The sequence below is a fragment of the Nicotiana tomentosiformis genome, chromosome 11 (assembly GCF_000390325.3).
Source record: "Nicotiana tomentosiformis chromosome 11, ASM39032v3, whole genome shotgun sequence".
In the NCBI taxonomy this organism is placed as follows: domain Eukaryota; kingdom Viridiplantae; phylum Streptophyta; class Magnoliopsida; order Solanales; family Solanaceae; genus Nicotiana; species Nicotiana tomentosiformis.
In genome coordinates this window covers 30,025,963-30,049,971 of record NC_090822.1, presented here as the reverse complement: position 1 = coordinate 30,049,971, position 24,009 = coordinate 30,025,963, and the positions used below count along the sequence as shown (strand labels likewise).

Sequence of the window (24,009 nt, the reverse complement as noted above, 5' to 3'; positions counted from 1 at the left end):
CGAGATTATAGGTCTGAAAGCATGCGTTGCACTCTTTTCCCTTAAACCGGTTTTGTCCCAAATGGGTTTTTCGGCAAGGTTTTTAACGAGGCAGTAAGTAAATCGTGCCAACTTAGAATCGAAGGTCGGAAGCGAACCGGTGACGGTGATCAAAATAGTATTCGAGGCCTCTCTTTGATCAACCTCGAACACTGGGGGCATTACCCTCCGATATTGACTTTAGCATGGAAAGAGACTTCAGAAGTGAATGGCCTCGATCAATAGGATTCAATATAAGGGAATAAACATCTTGTCCTTTAAATTTTTTCTTACATTTCTCGAAGAATTTCCTACATACAATCCCCTAAAGGTATCGAGCCCAAGGGCCACCTTAATCTGAGTACGAACAATCACTCTCACTCGGGGACTGCCGCCTGAAAACAAACTCGAACGATTCGAGCCATTAGACCTCGGGGGCATAAGCTTATTTGGCATTGCCCGAATTAAAGAGCTACGGTCGTGGCGGGATTACAAAACCCGAGGGCAGAAAGCTTATTTGGCATTTCCCGAATTCGAAAAGACTACAATTATATTTAAAAAGGCTCGAAGGCGTCCGAGTCCCATAACAAAAACAAGGCCTTCAACAAATCTTCATAACCGATTCTAAAGGCTACCCTCAGCAAATTAAAAACCTAAACTACTTTGGGAAAAAGTTTTCGGTAACACCGAATCCCCACGATGCCTTAAAACAAAATAATATTAAAGGTAAGGTTTGTTCGAACTTTCGAACATAACCTAACTATTTCGTGCTAAGGCATTTCGATCTTTGTGAATACAAATAAAAAAGCAAAGGAAAAATTCAAAAGCTGTGAAAGGGAAAAAGGCTTCTATATATATATATCAAAAATTTCTTTTTACAAGAGTTGAATAGCCCCGATTCAACAAAAAGATGATACAAAAAACAAAAGGAAAAAATGCCTAAAAAGATCCTAAATGGCCTAGTCTTCATCGGGGGCCACGCCATCGCCTAAGGGGTCTTCACCACCATCGGACTCACCCGAATCTTTGGACCCATCGAAATCTTCCTCCTCGAGATAAGCCAGCTTCTTGGCCTTGGCTTCGTATATCGGCATTCTCGATTTGAACTAATAAATCAAAATCCCGAGCATGGACTCCCTCGAGGGCCTCCCTTCGGGATTGCCACTTTGTGTGCTTCACCATATTCCTCACTTGGTCCTGAGCCACCTTGGCATCGGTCTTGTGCTGAACCACCCTATCATCGGCCCCGACCCTGACCACGGCAACCTCTAACTTGGCCGCCTCAAGATCCTTGGCCAGATTTTCTTGACCGGAGACACCCGAGTTCAGCTGAGACTGAAGCTCCTCGATGTTTTTGTCCTGTACCGATATGTTTTCCTTTGCAGCCCGAAGCTGGACGTCGGCCAAAGACAACTGTGCATGGGCAGCCTCCTTTTCCGAGGCCAGGCGGTCCATGTTTTTCTTCCATTCTTCGGCCTCAGTTTTCACTATGTCCACCTCCGCTTGGAGCTGCTTGATATGGTCAGGTTTCTTTTGAGCCTGCAGGTTCGGGTCGTTAGCCACTTTTTCTGAATCATTAACACTAACTTCAAATGCTTGGCTTACCTGCTCGACTAGGGCGGCATGCTCCTTCCGAGCCGCTTCTATCTCGGCCTGGAGCTTCTCACTAAGGAGCTTATAAGCATCCCTCTTCTCAATAAGCTCTCGGGTCTGGGCCTCGTGTTGGTTTAACTCTTCCCAATATCGGAGAAATGTTTTGTGATGAAGCACCAAGGCCTGCGAATACAAAGAAGAATGTTACGATTGTTTGCAACTTCATCTAAGTACGTAATAAAAAGGCATTCGAAGTTACCCGATTCAACACCCGTTGAGCTTCGTTGAAAAGGCAGGAGGCTTCCACCTTGTCAATTTTAGCCTGATCCTCTTCGGTCACCAGATATCAAAGATAGCTGGCAAACCCCACGGGGGCAGAGAGAACCCGGGTATCCTCCAGTATGGATACGATAATTGACCGCTTCTAGTAAGGATCTGCACTCGTGGCTGGGAATCGGTCTACTTATCTCAGACTCGAAGAAGATCCGATAGATCTCGAAGGTGGCATCTTATTTGGTACCCATAAGTCACCTAACCTGGTGACATCCCCTGAGGCGGTAGAATCGAAGCCATCGAAGAAGTTGTTGAAGGAATTTCTGCCACTTGAGGCATCCTCATTTGGGCATCCTTTCAGCATCTGGGTCTCGTTTATCATGGAGTCGGTGAATGATGGTGACCCAGAAAGATGTATCACCCCGAGCACATCCTTCAGATCATTTTCCTCAGCCCGAGGAGTACCGGTTGTGGTCTCCTTATGGACCTCCCCGGCTCGGGGCAAAGTGGCCTCATCATTCCCAGGTTTGGAGGCCTCGGCCACTGCCTCCTCATCGTCTACCCTTGTTTGAGGTAACTCGGTACCGCTTCCACACGGGCCATCACCTCGGAGGATTCTTCTTCTTCTAACTCGTCCCCCAGTCGAGTGAGCGAATCCGATGCGACCTCCCGGGCGTTGGCAGTTTCCTTGGATTTGCGCACCAACCTCCTTTTTGGTTTTCTCTTCTCCGAGTTCGAGAGAACCCAGAGCCATTTTTCTCCTTTTCTCTTTATCCTGCTCTCGGAATAGATGGTTCGGGGAGTATGTCTTCATCACCAAACGGGGGCCTCATTTTGAGATCTTTGGGAAGACCTACAAAAGAAGAAAAAGTAAGAACAAATGCAGCTAAGAAAACTAAGTGTTGATTCACTCAGTAGAGAAATCTCACCGTGAGCACTGGCCTCCCACCAACCCTTCGAAAGTTCGCGCCATGCGCGCTCGGAATAGGGTTTTTATGACATAGTGCCCTCGACCCACTCCTTGAGTCAAGGAACTGCATCCGTCATCCGAGCAGCAACTGTATCACAAATAATCGATAAGAAGAAGGGCAAATGAAAAATGATAAACAAAATCTTAAATGCAAGGTTATACTTACGCTTCATGTTCCATTTCTCAGGAAATGGCATATCCTTGGCCGGGATTCGGTCCGAGGTCCTCACTCGAACGAATCGACCCAACCAACTTCGATCTCGATCCTCATCGAAGCTCGAGAATAGGGCCTTACTGGCCCAACATGCAAGTTTTATTAGCCCCCCTCGATAGATTCAGGGACTATACAAGCGCATCAAGTGGTGGATGGTGAAGGGATACCCCTCGAGTTTGCTCATGAAGAAGTGAAGGATAATTACAATCTTCCAAAATGAAGGATGAATATGCCCGAGAGTCACCTCATACCTTTTGCAAAAGTCTATAATAACTGGATATAAAGGACCCAACGTAAAAGGGTAAGTGTAAACACTTGAAAATCCCTCCATGTGGGTGGTGATCGCTTCCTCGGGCATAGGAACCACCACGTGCTTATCGACCCAGTTGCAATGTCGGTGACCGGATATATGTATCTCGAGACCGGATTTTGAAGTCTTTTCCATTGCTTCTAAATAGTAGAAAAGAAAGTGCTGATAAAAAAAGGGATGTAATTAGCATATAACTTATGAAAGCTTTCAGAAAACCAGAAGGGAAAAAGTTGAAGATGAGAGTGATGAGGTTTTCTTAAAACACAAGTGCAAATGTTTGAATGTAAAAGTTCTAATGAATGGATGGAAAGGGTATTTATAGTTTTCTCAAACGGCGATTCACATTCTGAAGCGGCAGACCGTTAACAGACACACATTTAATGCCTTGAAGACTGGACTGACGGGACGTCTCAACTATTCTTATCACGTACGTCATGAATTTCTCGTCATTTATCAGAGTGGGAATCGGAAGCTCGTATAGTGAGAATCTGCGGCTCATATCGTTTCTCGTCATTTACTCTCCAAAAAAATGGGGGGACTATCTGTATACGGTAGAAATCGAGCTCGCATATTGCATGACAGACCAAGGGTAAAACATAATGGTTTGAAAATCGACCCTGGATTCCATTGAACCTAAGCACGAGGTTGGAACATGCATCTTCAAGATTATCGAGCCCGCGACCCCGGAACTAACTCTGGCTCCAAATTAGCTCGAGAGAACATCATCGAACCAAAATAACAGAAGGCCGAAATATCCGTAACTGGTCGGACATCACGGCGAAAATCTCGGCACGTATCAATGAAACCGATTAATTAGCGAATCATGAGATTTTTTACCTTATATAGAGTTGTACCTAAAGTAGGACTCATCTACTATATAAAAGGGGTCTGATTATTTGTAAAACACATGGTAACTAGCATTTTAATGCAATATACTGTACTTTCTAGTTATTATCTCATCACTTTGTTCTGGCACCGATTACAACATTTTTTGGCTCATGGGCGATCAACCTTCAAGGCCAAAACCGGTTAATTTGTATGGTTTGCATTTACCGTTTACCATTAATTTCAATTTCAATCTGATTTTTCATTTTGTATCAAGTTAAATCACATATTTTTAAAATCGTATATAAATTCAATTGTTATTCGATTTTGAGGGTATACAAAAGAAAAAGAGAAACCCTCGAGTGACTGTTATAGCTTAGACATGTTAAAATGTGTGCCACTAATAGTTTTTGAGATCATTAACTCATTCATTGGGATGTGATATAGCCTATACCGGTTATAATTTAGGGTCAGATACGCCGGAGGTTCTACTCAATAACTTAGTAGATACATTTTCAATTTTATTTAATCACACCGAAGGGTTTAACTCATATACGTTGACAGACTGTCGACAAATATCCTAGTTTCTCCAAAAATTATATAAAAAATTTGGCAACTATATCACAGAAAATCTTAAGATTCTTCCCATAGAAATCGAGTTTCAGGAGATCGATGTTAGAGAATTCAACAAACGAAAACTTGCTAAAATTGAAAAGAAGAAGAGCATTAAAAAAAAAAGAGAACAAATAAACAAGACACTGTACTGATTTTATTTTTCTTTGCTGAAAATAAATGGATTATTAAAGCCAGGTTCTTTCTTAATCCATATTCTATTTCTTACAACTCAAATACTTGTCATTTGTGTGTTTCTTCAAGTGACAATTGTCAAGTATTAAATTGTACACACTGTGTTTCTGTAATTTCCCAATTGAACCTTGGGGGCGGGAAGGTACTGAGAATTGGCGCATTAGAGCAGTTGAGAGGAGCCTATAAGTTCACTTTAATCAGTTGACAAAAATTGAACTTTTTGTTTTTGTCTGAAACCAGTCTTGTAAATTCACTTTAGTAAACATTGCAAAGTCCATGTAGTAACACATAAACACCTGTTCTGTAAAGGGCTCTGGTACCATAAAAAGTATATGTTGTAGACTGTATATATAAAATAAGTTGTGTCTTATTAATAATGAAATAGCTCGTTATATAGAGTCAATTACATCAAGAAAGATAAAGAAAGATATACATAAAAGATACATAAAAATAAGATGAGATATATGTTGCTGAAGCCAAATGTATATAGTGTGAATGAGTCATAACTACTATACCAAAAATTTTGACAACCGCTAAATAATAAACAAGACAATAAGACAACAATAAAAGAACACCAAAATTTACGAGGTTCGGCCAATTTTGCCTACTTCCTCGGACACAATCAATATTTTATTCCACTCCAAAATTACAAGTGAAATAATACTAAAGAGAGAAGATACAAATGCCTTAAGAAGATAAAAAAGGCAAATGAGAGGTGTTTTTAAATCCTAAACATTAGGCCTCCTTTTATAGGGTGAAATTCCCATTCAAAATTATCATCCACCGATGTGGACTTTTGACAATTTCAACAAATCTCCACCTTGGCAAAATTCCACATCTTCAATTTTCTCTCAATAACAAATTTTGGTTGTGTCTTCATCTTCAATCTTTAGTGTTCAATAATGTTGATCAAATCCAAACAATGTTGAAACTTGACCGCAGTTACCACTTTTGTCAGCATACCATCAAGGTTCTCCGTAGTATGAATTTTCTTCACCGTGACTCCATCTTCTTCTATGATTTCTCGTACGAAATGATACCGAACATCAATGTGCTTCGTCCTTGCATGATAAACTTGGTTCTTCGCTAATTGAATAGCACTTTGACTATCACAAAAAATTATAATATTTTTTTGTTCAATACCAAGCTCCTTTAGCAACCCCTGAAGCCAAATTGCCTCCTTCACAGCCTCTGTAATAGCCATGTACTCTGCCTCTGTTGTAGACAAAGCAACTGTTGACTGCAAAGTAGACTTCCAACTAACTGGTGCCTTTGCAAAAGTAAACACATAACCAGTAGTTGACCTTCGTTTGTCCAGATCACCCGCAAAATCTGAGTCACAATATCCAACTACAGACCGATTGCCTTCCTGCTCAAAAACTAACCCAACATCTACAGTACTATGAATATACCGTAGAATCCATTTCACAGCTTGCCAATGCTCCTTTCCTGGATTATGCATATATCTGCTAATAACTCCAACGGCTTGTGAAATGTCAGGTCTCGTACAAACCATTGCATACATCAAGCTACCAACAACATTTGCGTATGGTACCCTTGACATATACTCCTGTTCAGTTTCATCCTTTGGCGACATAGTAGTACTTAGCTTAAAATGGGGAGCAAGTGGCGTACTAATTGGCTTAGTCTTCTTATCTATGCCAAAACGCTTTAGTACTCTCTTCAAATATTCTTTCTGAGATAAACAGAGTTTCTTTGTACGTCTATCTCTTATTATCTCCATGCCAAGAATTTTCTTTGCCTCACCCAGATCCTTCATCTCGAACTCCTCCTTCAGTAGAATCTTCAACTTATCAATTTCTTCCGAATTCTTGGAAGTTATCAACATATCATCAACATATAGGAGAAGATATAGAAAGGAACCATCATTAAGTTTGCGTAAATACACACAATGATCGTATTTGCTTCTCTTGTACCCTTGCCGCAACATAAACTTGTCAAATCGCTTGTTCCATTGTCTAGAAGATTATTTCAATCCGTACAACGATTTTTCAAGTTTGCATACCATATTTTCTTTTCCAGCAACTTTGAATCCTTCTGGCTGATTCATGTAGATTTCCTCCTCCAAGTTTCTATGTAAAAACGCAGTTTTTACATCCATCTGAACTAGTTCCAAATCCAACTGTGCTACCAAAGCCAACATAATTCTAATGGAGGAATGTTTTACAACTGGAGAAAATACTTCATTGTAATCAATTCCTTCCTTCTGAGCATATTCTTTGGCCACCAATCTTGCTTTGTAGCGAACATCTTCTTGGTTAGGAAATCCTTCTTTCTTTGCAAATACCCATTTGCACCCAATTGTTTTCTTTCCCTTCGGGAGATTGGCCAATTTCCATGTATGATTCTGATGAAGGGACTGCATTTCTTCATTCATGGAAATCCTCCACTTATCTTCTTCTGAACTTTGGATTGCGTCTTTATAAGTGGTAGGAACACCATCAGCTACAATTGAGGTTGCGCAAGCAACCGTCTCTATGAGACGAACAAGTTTCGTTATTGTCCTTTTTGGCCTGCTGGTTGCTATTGATTCAAGTTGTTGTCGAGGTTCATGAGTTGGAATCTCCCTCTCGACTGGCTCTTCTTCCAGAGGGTAATCTTCATGAGTTTCCTCCTCTGCTTCTTGTGTAGGAAAAATAAATTTTCCCTCAAACTCCACCTGCTTTGATGCACCACCAGTTTGTTTGACATCTTCAACTGTCACCTTATCTGTTATGGCAGATTCATCAAAGGTAACATCTCTGCTGAATATAATATTCCTTGTCTCTGGACACCATAAGCGGTATCCTTTGACTCCAGAAGTAATCCCCATAAATATAGCCTTCTTTGCTCTCGGATCCAATTTTGACTCTTTCACATGATAGTATGCAATTGAGCCAAACACGTGCAAAGAGTCATAATCTACAGCAGGTTTTCCATACCATTTTTCAAATGGTGTCTTGCCATCAATAGCAGCAGATGGTAGACGATTAATGAGGTGGCATGCATATGTAATTGCCTCAGCCCAAAATTCTTTGCCCAAGCCAGCATTGGACAACATACACCGTACCTTCTCCAGTAAAGTCCGGTTCATACGTTCTGCCACTCCATTCTGTTGTGGTGTATGTCTGACAGTGAAGTGTCGGACGATGCCATCATTTTCACAGACCTTATTGAAATGATTATTTTTATATTCATCTCCATTATCTGTGCGAATACACTTGATCCTCCTGCCTGTTTGATTCTCCACCATCGTTTTCCATTTGAGAAAAATTCCTAACACTTCATCTTTCCTCTTCATTGTATACACCCACACTCTTTGAAAAAAATCATCAAGAAAGGTTACAAAATAGTGCTTCCCACCCAATGAAGGTATTTTGGAAGAACCCCAAACATCAGAGTGTACATAATCCAAAATGCCTTTAGTATTATGGATCGCTGTACCAAATTTAACCCCTGTCTGTTTTCCTTTGACATAATGCTCGCAAAACTCCAAGTTCCAAGTCTTTACGCCTTTTAACAATCCTTGATTAGATAGAGCTTTCAAGGATTTCCCTCCAGCATGTCCCAAGCGCATGTGCCATAGCCTGGTTGCTTCTGCCTCTTTGTCATCACTGGATGTCACTGTTGCTATCCCAATAACTGTACTACCACGATAGCGGTACATGTTATTGTTCTTCCGATTGGCCTTCATTACCACTAGTGCACCGGAGCATATTCTCATCACTCCATTTTCTGCAATAATTTTGAACCCTTTTGATTCTAGGGCTCCCACAGAGATGAGATTCTTCTTCAAACCCGGTACATATCTAACATCTGTTAATGTTCTGATCATTCCATCATGGCTCCTTAATCTTATTGAACTAATGCCATATGAGGTAAGAGGGTTGTTATCCGCTGTGTGGATGACTCCATATTCTCCTTCTTGAAAATTCACGAACCATTGTTAGGACACATATGATAGCTACAAGCCGAGTCCATCAACCATATGTCTGATGGTGTTAATAACTCTGTTGTAACTAATGAGAAGTCCGAATCATCACAATCAGCTACATTTGAATCCATAATGGCCTTTCCATTGTTATGTCTGGCCTTATTCTTCAACTTCGGATAGTCTTTCTTCTAGTGCCCCTTTTCTCGACAAAAGGCATATTCATCTTTGCTGGGTCTAGATCTCGACTTGGATCTTCCCTTCTTAGTCCTCGTTTGATTTTGAGGATGACCCCTCACAATTAGTGCTTCTCTTTCTCCGCCCTTCTGTTTTTCTCCCTTTCTTTGTTCATAACTGTACAAAGCCGAACAAACTTCTCTGAGAGAAATTTCGTCATTTTCATGGAGTAGAGTAGTTTCAAGGTGCTCCTACTAATTAGGAAGTGACCCCAACAACATCAAGGCCAGGTCACCATCATCAAAAGTTGCATCCATATTTTGCAAATCTGTGACCAACTTATTGAAACTGGTGATATATTCATTCATTGTGGTACCAGGAACATAGGTGAAGCGAAACAGTCTCTTTTTGATGTACAATTTATTTTGACTGTTTTTCTTCAAAAAATTATCCTCCAGTGCTTTCCATAATTTACTTGCAGAAGTTTCCTTTGTGTATGGATATTTCTGCTCTCTAGCAAGGTAGGATCGAATGGTACCGCAAGCAATACGATTGATAATTTTCCAATCTTCTTCTCCAATAACATCTGGCTTCTTTTCTTCAATGGCAAGATCTAGCACTTGTTGAAAAAGAACATCTAGAACCTCGCCTTGCCACATCCCAAAATGTCCTGACCCGTCAAAAATTTCTACCGTAAATTTCGCATTTGACACAATTCTTGTCATAAGCGAAGATGCCAACGATGACGTATTATTGACACTTGATGTAGATTCTTCTTGTTTATTGTCTTCCATTTTGATACAAATATTATTTAGTAGCTGACGACACAAATCAAGATTATTTCCTTTCTGGTGTGGAAGATCAGACTAAGCTGCAACCACAGAGCATACTCAGACAGAACCTTGACTCAGTTACCAAGATAGATCTTTTCTGATGTGGAAGATCAGACTATGCTGCAACCACAGAGCATACTTAGACAGTACCTTGGCTCTGATACCAATTGTTGCGGAAGCCAAATGTATATAGTGTGAATGAGTCACAACTACTATACCAAAAATTATGACAACCACTAAATAATAAACAAGACAATAAGACAACAATAAAAGAACACCAGAATTTACGAGGTTCGGCCAATTTTGCCTACTTCCTCGGACACAATCAATATTTTATTCCACTCCAAAATTACAAGTGAAATAATACTAAAGAGAGAAGATACAAATGCCTTAAGAAGATAAAAAAGGCAAATGAGAGGTGTTTTTAAATCCTAAACATTAGGCCTCCTTTTATAGGGTGAAATTTTCATTCAAAATTGTCATCCACCGATGTGGGACTTTTGACAATTTCAACAATATAAACCTAGTAAACTTCTAAAATAAAGTTTGACCGAAAGATACAAAAAGATACCGATAGATCAATTCAAAATCTCCAATGTTAAATGGAAATAGTTGACCTAGTCAAGAGTCTTTTACATGTTTAAGTAGGAAGTTTTCATTGTTAAATGTAAAAGATAAGAAAATTATGTAGAATTTAGATGCTTTGGTAAAATGTCTTTAATATATTTGTGGAGAAATCTGCTGCCAAAATTATGGGATTGTATGTTCTGGTGAAATAGTTAAGGTAGTCAGTAGAAAAGTATTTTACTTTTAGAATTTCGACAGTCATTCCTAATGTCTCTTTGTGGCATAAATCTATTTTTAAAGTGGACTAAAACATCTTTACGTGATAAAAAATAGATTTTCTCGAAATATTATACAATACGAAATTAAAATACACTCACCCTAGAAATTCATAGTATGAATTGTACAAGTAGAAATTAAACTACCGATCTCCCATGCATTGGGTTTTCCTTCCTTGGAGGCATGCTGAAAAACTGTACTACTAAATTCGTCAAGTCATTCAGTAATTATGCTACAGCTTACAACAAGTGGCAGATCTACCTTTGGAGATATGGGTGTTAAAGCACTCATTAGTTTTGGCCAAATTATGCAATATATTCATAGATAATATGTAAAAGAATTCAATAATTGACAAGGAACACCCACTATGCTCAAGTTTGACTATTTAGAATTTATACTAAAATGAAGTACCCACAGTCTATAAATCCTTACAGTGCTGTTACAACCTTTATTTATTTAGAGCAGATGCACTGAAAGAGCTATTAGGGTTTGCCCCGGATTCTATCATAATTAAAATTACTTTTCTTAGTGGAAAAGAAAATGGTTTTCGTGGTGGATAAGGTCTTTTTCATATTTGACTAATTCTTCTGTTGGAGGAGAAATTTTGTTTAGAGGAAACTATTTTTTCAAAAATTTTATTCTCTTTTTATATTAATGATAAATCTTCTGTGGGTCAATTAACTAACCACTTTAAATGATAGTCTCACTTTATATTTCTTTCATGACTGATTTATCATTATCACAAATTTTTTTATACACTTTCGATCCCAATAACTACAACTCAAAATAGTACACTTTCACTGTTTTAGGCTTTTAGCACAATTACACGAAATACTTTCTTTGATGAAAATACTCAAGATAAATTAAAATATATGTCTTCTAACCTACTCAGCTTTCATATCTTTATTTTAATTAAGTCAATGAAGGAAGGTGCTTGGCATGTCTTTAAGAAAAGTCAATAAAGGCTTTTGGCACAATTTAGATCCCTCTCCCTCTCTGTTCTGTATCACAAATTAAGCAGTTGAAGAATGGACAATACAATGGAATTGAGCTCCAACATCATGGCTCTGCCTTGTGAAGTCCTGGTGGATATACTCTCTCGGCTTTCACTCAAACATGTCCACCAACTTCAAACAGTTTCAAAGCAGTGGTTCAGAACCATCTCCAGTTCACATTTCAGAAGACTCTACAACATGAAATCCATGAATCGTCCTCGAACACTAGTAGTTCAAGTACCTAACGCCAAGTATTCACCAGGCAGGAGGAAAATGATTAGTCGAACTATTGATATTTCGACCATGGATCTCGCTGTTGACGACAGCGAGATCCAAAAAGAGTTCAGTTTTGAGGATATAATTGCCCCTGAAAACTCCTTCTTCATCTCCTCCAACCTTATCATTTCCAATCACAAGGTATGCAATCCCACAACTAAAGAAATCATAAACTTACCAATTTCAAGTTATCCATCAGTTAGTTTTGATGTTGCCTATATCCCTTTCAACAATACATACAAGATTGTCCATCTATATGGTACCAAGATCAGTCCTAAGTACAACTTTAACTATGGTGGTGAGATTTTGGAGTTCAGATTCGAGATTCTCACACTAAGAGACTGTGGACCAATTCCTAGCTATTGGCAAACCCTGCCACATCAAGAATGGTTTTCTCGTAAGGTAGATTCAACATGTGTAGGTAATGTAATTTATTGGTTGGTTCGAAGAGGAGATATAATGGAAAATATTATTTCAATGGAAGCTGAAAATGAAGAATTCTTGAGTACCATTAGTTGCCCCAAAGAGCCTTATGATGAAGAGCTAGCACTGTATGAGAATATCCAATTAGCTGATTTGAATGGGAAATTATGTTTAGCTTACTACTCAGAAGAATTGTCAAGGATGGAACTATACTTTCTCAAGGATCATAAGAAGCAAGAATGGGTCAAGGAACACACTATTAATGTATCAGGCATGGGGAATTGGTTCAAAATAATGGGATATGTGCCATTACAAGGTAACAATAATGATGACATTATTATTGACGGCGGATGTAAGTTGTCTCTCCTCTACAACATTGAAGAGAGAAGGCTTAAAAGGCTGCAAAAATTTAAGGAGATTATTCATATTGGCTTGTACTTTGATAGATGTTTTAAGTTACAAAGCACAAGATCATCTTTGCAAGCAAGGGAAGATATGTTGCCAGAGCGGGACTCTGAATAGATATGTGGTGATATTTGTAATTGCTTAATTTTAGTTTTTTTCTTCCACAGTATAACAGCTTATTCGGATGGTTGTTACCTGTTGTATTATATATATATATATATATATATATATATATATATATATATATATATATATCGTATTATTTTTTTAAATATAATATTTGTTTTGATTGTTACTTAAATTTTATTATATTGTATTGTATTGTATTGTTAAATTTTTTGTTACGTAACGACGAAAAGTGTCACTTTAGGAAACGACCGATTTGGTGTGGTCGTCGTTATCTTTTTCTTTTCTCTCGATTTTGCCATTTTTATTATTAAATAATTATATTTTATCCTTTACCCTGCCTTTTATATGATAATTCTACCTCACACATTACTTTTTCTTTATAATATTACAAGTTTATTTTTCATATTGTTGGTACATGACATCACTGAACGACGACAAACAATATAATCTATCCAAATGTTTTATACATCAAAATAATACAAATACAATACTATACGATAAATTATGAAATGATATATGACAATAATCCAAACAAGTTGTTAATGATCTTTGTAATTTCGCAACCTTAAGGTTGGATATGGAGGTGCTTACCTACTTGAGCAATCCTCTCATAGAAGGCTTGACTTAAATGGTAAGGAATGGAGCATCACACCAATAAATGGGTTTGTCAGATTTGTTTTCCATTAATGGTGAAAGAGTGCCACACTAGCGAGCCTTCTTCTTATAATATTAATGCCTCTAAACTGACGGACCGTTAAGTGTAATTTAAGAACAAGGCGCACTGAGTAATTGTACCTTCAATGTAAATTTTAAAATCAACTGAAAATGTTTTTAACTTACACGCCTTCCTTATATTTTTTTATTTACATAGAAGGCTCAATGGGGTGATGCGCCTTCAGTTGAAATTTTATTCAACCGACTGACATTGATTTGATAAATGGCTGACGCTACAACTTTACAGAAGACTCATTGTCAGATTGTGCCTTCTGTGAAGAATGGAAAGTTTGCGTATTGAATGCGCCTTTGTTGGAAAAAAAGAATTTCTAGAATGCATGCATTTGGATTCTATATATAACCGGTGTTATTTCATGATGTGTATGGTGTGTTCGAATATACTATAGTTTAGTAAAAGGTTAGTATTATTTTCATAGTTTGTAATCTAATTGCCAAATGTTGGTATTATTTATTGATTATAATTGCTACTTTCTGTTTCAGAGATGTTCTTGACAGAGCTTGTTCCCCAGACCTTTCGGGATGCATAGCGCACAGAGTTTGAGTTGTTGCGTCATGGGACTATGACAGTGTCAGAGTATGCTATCAGATTCAATGAGTTATCCCGACATGCACCTACATTAGTTTCTACAGTTAGAGAGCGAGTCCGCAAATTAATCGAGGGGCTCAACTCTAGTATTAGATTCACCATGGCTCGAGAGTTAGATATGGATACTCCGTTTCAGCATGTGGTAGAGATCGCGCGGAGGTTGGAGGGTATGCGGGGCAAGGAGATAGAGGATAGGGAGGCAACAAGGCCTCGAGGTACCAGAGGATTTAGTGGTGGCCACGCTGCAGCTACAACCCGATATGGCAAAGGATATGTGAGTCGGCCAGTTCATTCAGCACTTTCCGCTACTAGCAGTGCTCTAGTTATTCTGAGGTCTCAAGTTGCTCACTATGCACAACCATTTTCAAGTGCACCTCCTGCACAGGGTGCCTTCAGCTATCAGTCTAGCCAACTAGGCTAGAGTCAATTTCAGTAGTCACTTCCACCGAGAGCTTGTTTTGAGTGTGGGGACACCAGACATATGGTGAGAGACCATCCCAGGCTTAGGAGAGGTGTACATCCACAGACTACACAGGGTCCATGGGGTTCTCATGCCATGATTGCTGCTCCAATTACCGTTTCACCTGCACCTCTAGCTAGGGGTGGAAGAGCTATAGGGGAGGCCAGGCCACATTTTATGCTTTTTCGGGTAGGACGGAGGCAGTTGCATGAGATGCTATCATCACAGGTATGGTTCCGGTCTCTCATAGGGATGCTTCAGTTTTATTTGATCTAGGATCCACTTATTCATATATAGGTCATCTTACTTTGCCCTGTATTTGGATATATCACGTGATTCTTTGACTAATCCTGTATATGTGTCCACGCCTGTGGGAGATTCCATTATTGTAGACCGTGTTTATCGGTCATGTTTAGTCATTATTGATAGTTATGAGACCAAGTTGATCTTCTGCTAATGAATATGGTAAACTTTAATGTGATCTTGGGCATGGACTAGTTGGCACCCTATCATGCTATTTTGGACTTTCATGCCAAGACCGTGACATTAGCTATGCCATATTTGTCGCGGTTGGAGTGGAGGGGTACATTGGGTTATATTCCTAGCAGGGTGGTGTATTTCTAAAGGCACATCACATGGTTGTGAATGGGTATGATGCATACTTAGCCTTTGTGAGAGATGTCAGTGTTGATACTCTTACCGTTAAGTCAGTTCCAGTAGTGAGAGATTTTTCAGATGTATTTCTAGCAGACCTACTGTGCATGTCACCCGATAAGGACATTGACTTTGGTATTGACCTTGTACCGAGAACTCAGCCCATTTCTATTTCACCATATTGTATAACATTCGTGGATTTGAAGGAGCAGCTTCAGGAGTTGCTTGATAAGGGGTTCATCGGGCTGAGTGTCTCACCTTGGGGTGCTCCAGGTTTTTTATAAAAAGAAAGATGACTCCATGCAGATGTGTATTGATTATAGGCATCTGAACAAAGTTACAATCAAGAAAATGTACCTACTACCGCACATTGATGACTTATTTGACCAGCTACAAGGTGGCAAATTGTTCTCAAAGATTAATTTGAGGTCAGGGTATTATCAGTTGAAGATTCGAGACTCGGATATCCCGAAGACTGCTTTCAAGACTCTGTATGGTCACTACGAGTTTTTAGTGATGTCATTTGGGATGACCAACGCCCTAGTACCATTTATGCACCTGATGAATAGTGTATTTTAGCCATATCTTGATTCTTTCGCCATCGTATTCATTGATGACATATTGGTATAATCTCGTAGCTGGGAGGATCATGGGCAACATTTGAGGATTGTACTCCATATCTAGAGGGAGAAGAAGTTATATGCGAAATTCTCCAAGTATGAATTCTGGCTTGATTTAGTGGCGTTTTTGGGTCATGTGGTGAGGAGTGATGGGACAAAGGTAGATCCAAAGAAGATTAAAGTAGTTCAGAGTTGGCTCGGACCGTCTTAGGCTACTAAGATCATGAGGTTTCTTGGTTTGGTCGGGTATTATCGCTGTTTTCTAGAGGTTTTCTCGTACGTTGCTGCACCTTTGACTAGATTGACCCAGAAAGGTGCTCCATTCAGGTGGTCCGATGAGTGTGAGGAGAGCTTTCAAAAGCTCAAGACTGCTTTGACCACAACTCCAATTCTTATTTTGCCCTCAGCATTGGGTTCATATATGTTTTATTATGATGTTTTGTGAATTGGTATTGACTTCGTCTTGATGCAGGAGGGTATGATGATTGTTTATGCTTCACACCAGTTAAAGGCCAATGAGAAGGACTATCTCGTTCATGATCTAGAGTTGGAAGCTATTGTTCAAGCATTGAAGATTTGGAGGCACTATCTCTACGGCATGTCTTGTGAGGTATTTACAAATCATCGGAGTCTACAACACTTGTTTAAGCAAAAGGATCTGAACTTGAGGTCACGGAGGTGGTTGGAGCTATTAAAAGACTGTGATATCACTATTCCGTATAATCCTGGGAAGGCCAATGTGGTGGCCGATGCCTTGAGTAGAAAGCAAAGATATGGGTAGATTTTCATATATTCAAGTTGGGGAGAGACATTTGCATTGAATGTTTAGGCTTTGGCCAATCAGATTGTGACACTGGATGTTTCGGAGCCTTGCTGGTTTCTAGCTTGCGTTGTTTCTCGGTCTTCTTTGTATGAGCGTATCAGTGCACGTCAGTATGACGACCCTTATTTCCTTGTCCTTAGGGACACAGTGCAGCATGACGATGCCAAGGAGGTTTCTATTGGAGATGACGAGATGTTGAGGATATAGGGCCGCTTATCTATGCCCAATGTGGATGGATTGCGTGGGTTGATCCTTGAAGAGGCCTACAGTTCGCGGTACTCCATTCATCCGGTTGCCGCTAGGATGTATCAGGATTTTAGGCAACACTATTGGGGGAGGAGAATGAAGAAAGATATAGTAGAGTATGTGGCTCGGTGTTGGAACTGGCAGCAGGTGAAGTATGGACATCAAAGGTCGGACGGTTTGCTTCAGAGACTTAAGATTCCCAAGTGAAAATGGGGGCATATTACCATGGATTTCATTGTTGAGCTTCCATGGACTTCAAAGAAATTTGACGCAGTATAGGTCATTGTGGAAAAGCTGACCAAGTCGGCACATTTCATTCCAGTTTTGACTACCTACTCTTCAGAGCAACTTGCTCAAGTCTATATCCGAGAGAGGGTTTGTTTTCATGGCGTGTTGGTGTTCATTATTCTCTGATTGAGGCACGAAGTTCACATCGCATTTCTGGAGGGCTGTGCAGCGTAAGTTAGGTACACTGGTTGAGTTGAGTATAATATTTCACCCCTAGACGGACGGGCAGTTCGAGTGCACCATTCATATCTTGGAGGATATGCTGCGTGCATGCGTTATGGATTTCAGGGGTTCTTGGGATCAGCTTCTACCTCTTGCTGAGTTCGTCTACAACAACAACTACCAATCGAGTATTCATATTGCTCCTTACGAGGCCCTATATGGGAGACGGTTCTGTTCTCCGATTGGTTGGTTTGCGTCGAGTGAGGCTAGGTTGTTAAGCACTGATTTGGTTTGGGGTGCCTTGGATAAAATCAAGTTGATTCAGGATCGGCTTCATATAGCACAGTCTAGACATAAGAGTTATGCCGATGAGAGGGCTCGTGATGTAACATTTATGGTGGGAGAGAGGGTTTTGCTTCAGGTTTCACCTATGAAGGGTGCGATGAGGTTCGGGAAGAAGGGCAAGTTGAGCCCTATATATATTTGTCCTTTTGTGATCCATGAGTGAGTTGGTGAGCTGGCCTACAAACTTGTACTACCACCCAACTTATCAGTAGTTCACCCGGCATTCCATATCTCCATACTCCGAAAGTATTATGATGATCCATCACATATATTAGATTTCAGCTCAGTTCAATTGGACAAAGATTTGACTTATGATGAGGAGCCGATGGCTATCTTGGACATGCAGGTCCAAAAGTTGAGGTCGAAGAATATTGCTTCAGTTAAAGTTCAATGGAGGGGTCATCCTGTCGAGGAGGCGACTAGGAGACCGACCACGACATTTGGAGTCGTTATCCTCACTTTTTTCGTCAATTCAGGTATATCTCTATGCACGTTCAAGGATGAACGTTTGATTTAAGAGGGGGGGGGGGATGTAATGACCCTAAAGATCGATTTGTGTATTTGCCTCCTATTTCCCATTTTGATTCATCACACATGTGTAATTATAATTTTATGACTTGTGGGGTTTGTTAATTTTGTGTTGGGAAGGGTTTGGTTTGATTTGGACCCTTTCGTTCTTCGTTTAGAAGCCTAAGTAAAAAATATTGATCAGTATTTGACTTTTTGTAAAAACAACCCCGGAACGGTGTTTTGATGGCTCCATAGGTTCGTATCGTAATTTTAGACTTGGGCGTATGCTCAAAATAAAATTCAGATGTCCCTAGGTTAATTTGACCTATTTTGCCGAAAGTTGATAATTTGAGGTTTATAAGAATTTTCAAGTTTGACCGTAGGTTGACTTTTGGCTATCGGGTTCGGAATTTGGTTTTCGTACTTGGAATAGGTCCATAGTGCTATTTGGAACTTGTGTGCCAAATTTGGTATTATTTGGAGTTGATTTGATAGGATTTAGACTTGCAATTCTAGATATTCTTGAACTTTTCTTTGAAATTCATGCATTTTGATGTTCGATTCGTAGTTTTAGATATTATTTTTGTATTTTAATCGCGTGATCAAGTTCGTATGATATTTTTAGACTTGTGTGGATGTTTGGTTTGGAGCCCCGAGGGCTCGGATGAGTTGCGAACATATTTCGGAAAGGTTTGAACCGAAAATAGATTGTTGGTGTGTTGGTGCTACTGTTGTCGCAATTACGAACATGATAGGGGGGCTTAGGTATCTTAATTATGATATCGTGTTCGCATTTGCGAAGTCTGGGCTTGGGTAGGTGAGTTTGCATTTGCTATAATTTTCTCGCATTTGTGAGGAGGACTGACTTCGCATTTGCGAAGTTTGTGTCGCAATTGCAACATCTCCTGGGTTTGTCAGTAGATGCAATTGCGAGCTTTTCTTCACAATTGTGAGGATTTTCAATTGCGAACCCTGTGTCGCAATTGCGACATCTGCAACTGAACATCATTGTGTAAGTGATTCAAATCAACTGGACATCTGCAACTAGACGTAGTAAGAGGCGACTTGGAGAGGAGATTTTCATCTACAATCATTGTGTAAGTGATTCAAATCAATTTTCAACTACATTTCACGGTTATATACTAGATCTAACATCAAATTTGTAAGAATCAAAGAGGAAATTTGGGGATTTTTGTCAAAGTTTTTGAAAAATTAAAATTTAGGTTTTGAGAGTCGATTTGCACTCGGATTTGAAAATAAAATACATATATGGACCCGTGAGTTTATGAGTAGTGAGAATCTATCCTTGGACTTGAATTTTGACGGGGCGGGCCCGGGGTTGACTTCTATTGACTTTTGGGAAATTGTGTAAAAATCATAGCTTTATCTATCGTAATTGATTTTTCTTTCATTGTTTGATTTTAGTAAGTTTTTTTTGGTTAGATTTGAGTCATGTGGAGGCAAATTTTTGGGGAAAAGCTATTTTTGAGGGTTGATTTGACCTAGTTGAGGTAAGTATCTTGCCTAACTTTGTGTGAAAAAAGTTTCCCTTAGGATTGGGTTTGACTGTACTATTTAATTATGTGAAAACATGTACATAAGATGACTAGTGTGTACACGGGCTTCTATAATTAGAAATAATAATATCATTTTCTATCTTCCATTTTTAAATTTCTCTTACATGCTTTAATTGACGTTGTTATCACATATTCTATCTTTTATTGTCAAACATGCTATTATATGCCTTAATTGATGTTGGTATCTCTCTTATTGTCATGAGTCTTTTTATTTGTTGAGTCATTCTCATTTGAAGTTGTTATTTCATGATGTTTCTTCGTGTTGGATTATTCTCATGCATTTAGACGAAGTTGCTATTTCATACTATCTTTTTCGTTGTTAAGCTTATGTTATTCAATTGAATTGGAAGTTGTCTTTCGTGGGAATACCTTAATTTTTAGAGATCGAAGTTGAAGTTATGAAAGTTATTATCACATCGAACGTTGAAGTTGTTGATTATTGAGATACCTTTCCTTGTTGAGTAATTCTCATTCATTTTGTTATTATTGAAATTCTTGTACACATTGTGGTTGAGCATGAGCTATATGTTGTGGTAACATTGGCATTGTTGATTTGGAAAGTTGTGGCATATGGCACTTGTGGTGCGAGTTATTATTATGTTATGATATTGATGTGCGCGACTGTATAAGGATAGGTGTTAATGTGCATGCGACGACACAAGGTGGGAGTTATGTGTGTGTTACTAGTAAGGGAATTACTTGAAGCCAGTCGGTTACATAAGGGGACTAAAGTGTGTGTAGCTATTTCGGAAAAATAATTTCAAAAATATTTAAATATAAGGCTCACGCGGTGGTATAAGAAAAGCTTGTGATTGTGACTCATGAAATAAAATTGTGAGGCGTGGTACCTCAATTGTGTTTCTTGTTGTACTTTCTACGTTAAAGAGGCTTGTTGGTTGAACCGTTTTATTATCTCTTCATTTGTCTTACTTGTATATGACCGTATTGATTTCTTGTGATGCTTAGTTCACTCTTTGTTGCCTTCATTGTTCTAACATTCTTGAACCGCTTTATTGTTATTCCTTTTCTCGCTTTCCATTATTTGACTATACTATACTCTGTTCGGTTTTTTAGGCCTAGTAAGTATCTTGACCTGGCCCTGTCACTACTCTACCGAGGTTAGACTTAATACTTACTGGGTACCATTCTGATATAATCATAGTACGCTTCTGCATATTTCTTTGCAGATCCAGGTACTTCTACTCAGGGTAGGCACTAGTGATTTGACCATACATTTTAGAAACTTTAAGGTATACCTGCTTGATGCTCGCATGCCTCAGAGTCACCTTCTATCCTTACTTTTACTAATTATTGTATTATAGATTTTTAGTTTATTTCTGTATATCTTATGACTCAGTTCCACTGCTTTTAGGAATTTTGTTACATATGTTCTGTTTTGGAGTTATTATAAGTTTTGTCGAGTTATCTTGTTATCTTAGTTTGTTATTTCTATTAAGCTATCAATGAATGTTAGGCTTACCTAATCTTAGATACTATGTGTCGTCACGACATCCTATGGTAAGAAATTGGGGTCGTGAAAATCGCACACAATCTAGTGCTTGAATACTACAGCAGGGCAAAATACTTTGAGATTTATCGAGCACCATTTTAGCCACTCAGTGATGAAGCTTACTTGCTAGAGCTGCCATTTAAGATGAAATACAACGACACACTAATTCGTAAAAAAGGCAGAAGAAAGACAACACATATTTACAATGAGATGGATGTTGGGAGATCAAGATATGCAAGAGCTTGTGGAATCTGCAGAGAGACAGGGCATGATAGGCGTGGTTGCCCCAACCAATAACGCACGCAGTAGAATCGGAGATATTAGTTGTTGCTATGTATTTGTGTAATGTTTTATTTTGTATGTGTGTTTTTTATTACATGTATTATTATATATGCTGCTTTTATGTTTATCTATTGTTTTAATGTTTGGTGTAATGTTTTCACTTCTAGTTGGTGCTATTATTTATGATTTTTTATATTATAAAACTGAATAGGACTACATAATATTCGACTATAACTGTTACGCGGCACCTTCCTGAAGTTCCTTGGAAGGGCGACCTAAGGCTAAGCAACCGATGTCAGTACGGTTATTGTCCGCCAACTGAGGTCCCCTCCGTACGCTAGACTAGATTGTCAGTGCCGTACGGGAAAACCAATGTCATGAGCAATTGAAAGAGAGCAGAAAAGAGAATTGAGAATGAAAGAAAGCTTGATTGCATTGAATGAAAGTTATTACAGAAAATAAGACGGTGTCGGGGGGGGGGGGAGGGGAGACACCAGTACAGAAAATTGTTTGCTTGCTTGAAAGTTTTGATTGCTTGGTCCCTCTTAATAATGCTTAAAAAATATAAACCAAAGTTACATGACTAGACCTGTGAAAGCTGGAAAATCACACTTAAAGAAAATACAGCAAAACTACTCTATATTTACAATGAAAAGGACTTAGTCTTCTACAAAGAAGCAACAAGTCCGTTGGCAGCAACTTTGTCTTTAGCATCAGGGTCTGCGCGCGCGGCACTGCTGGCATTTGCCTGTGGCTGGGCACTGGCGATGGCTATCAGTGGGGCGACAGAGGCACATGCGCGCTTGTCACTTGGAGCTGCCGAGACCACGGGGCCGACCGTGGCGACGGGCGTTGGGAGGCTAGCCAGGATGCCACGGGGCGCGTCCAAGGGGTCATGGGGCATGGTTGGAAAGCCGCCCATGACATTCTCCCCCACCTGAGTTGGCGACGTCCTCGGCGCCTTCTTTGCAAGGTAATCATCAATCAGGCTCTTGTAAGCTTTGAGGTTTGTTCCCCTCTCCTAAGTATTCTCCTCTGCATCACAACCCTGCCATTTCACCAAGAACTCCTGGTGATCTTTTCTTGAGGCGTGAATCACTCGATCATCAAGAATAGCTTCAGCACGCCTTTTCCCGGTTGAATTGGGGCCTCGAATACTTGGTATTGTGAGTTGGCTTCGTGAAGGGTCCTCCATATCTTCCCGAAAAGGTTTCAGGGGACTGACATGGAAAATAGGATGGATTTTCCACCAAGCTGGGGTATCCACCCGGTATGGAACTTTCCCAATGCGCCTTTCAATGGACAAGGGTCCAATATATTTTTGTAATAGGCTAGGGTCATGGACCCCTGCAAACAAGTACCGCTTTGGGATTTTGACCATCACTTTGTCTCCCACCTGGTATTCAACAAAGCGGCGATTCTGATCAGCATGCCTCTTCATCCGCTTTTGGGCTTTGACAAGATAGCTCTGCACTATCTCCAAATTTTGCTTCCATTCTTTTGAGAAGCTAGCAGCCCGAGGAGATTTTGACATGTTTGGTACGTTCACTGTATGTGGGAGTAGCGGTTGCTGTCCGGTAACAATTTTAAAAGCGCTTTTGTTGGTACTTGAGCTCTTTTGTGAATTGAAACACAGTTGAGCAGCATCCAGAAGCTTCACCCAATTCTTCTGCGATACGGTCATAAAGTGCCGGAGATATTCCTCTAGCATGCCATTGAATCGCTCCGTCTGGCCATCAGATTGCGGATGAAAACTTGAGCTATGACTCAATTTTGACCCGAGGCACTTAAAGAGTTGGGTCCAAAAATTGCTAGTGAAGCGTGGGTCGCGATCACTAACAATGTATTTAGGTAAGCCCCAATATTTGACTACATGAGAGAAGAATAGTCGAGTTGTATCTTCTGCTGATATATATTATGTGGCTGCTATAAAGGTAGCATACTTGGAAAACCGATCCACCACAACCAAGATAGTTGTGAGATCTCCGACCTTGGGCAATCCGGTGATGAAGTCCAGGGAAATGCTTTCCCAAGGTCTTTTTGGGACAACTAGTGGTTCTAAGAGCCCTACCTGCATCAAGCGGTCTGACTTATCTTTTTGGCATACTAGACAAGTCTTCACATACTGAGCGACGTCATTGACCATTTGAGGCCAATAATATGCACGGCGAAGTAATGCCATGGTGCGT

The 24,009-nt window shown here is 39.6% G+C and overlaps 3 protein-coding genes across 3 annotated transcripts; 2 read left to right on the top strand and 1 right to left on the bottom strand.

Moving 5' to 3' along the window:
- Window positions 1-1,032: 1,032 nt before the first annotated feature.
- LOC138901199 (uncharacterized) lies at window positions 1,033-2,638 on the bottom strand. The gene is made up of 2 exons (XM_070188942.1): window positions 2,591-2,638; window positions 1,033-1,794 (listed from the first exon to the last, which is right to left on the bottom strand). Exons 1-2 carry the CDS (start codon window positions 2,636-2,638, stop codon window positions 1,033-1,035), a joined length of 810 nt encoding a protein of 269 aa, XP_070045043.1.
- A 9,196-nt stretch (window positions 2,639-11,834) lies between these two features.
- Window positions 11,835-13,010, top strand: LOC104115268 (putative F-box protein At5g50220). The gene has a single exon (XM_009625857.4). The coding sequence runs from the start codon at window positions 11,835-11,837 to the stop codon at window positions 13,008-13,010; it is 1,176 nt and encodes a 391-aa protein (XP_009624152.2).
- Window positions 13,011-14,824: 1,814 nt separating this feature from the next.
- Window positions 14,825-18,104, top strand: LOC138901198 (uncharacterized). Its single transcript, XM_070188941.1, has 7 exons — window positions 14,825-15,031; window positions 15,412-15,692; window positions 15,781-16,027; window positions 16,142-16,237; window positions 16,550-16,687; window positions 16,907-17,094; window positions 17,723-18,104. The coding sequence occupies exons 1-7, from the start codon at window positions 14,825-14,827 to the stop codon at window positions 18,102-18,104; spliced, it is 1,539 nt and encodes a 512-aa protein (XP_070045042.1).
- Window positions 18,105-24,009: the final 5,905 nt, after the last annotated feature.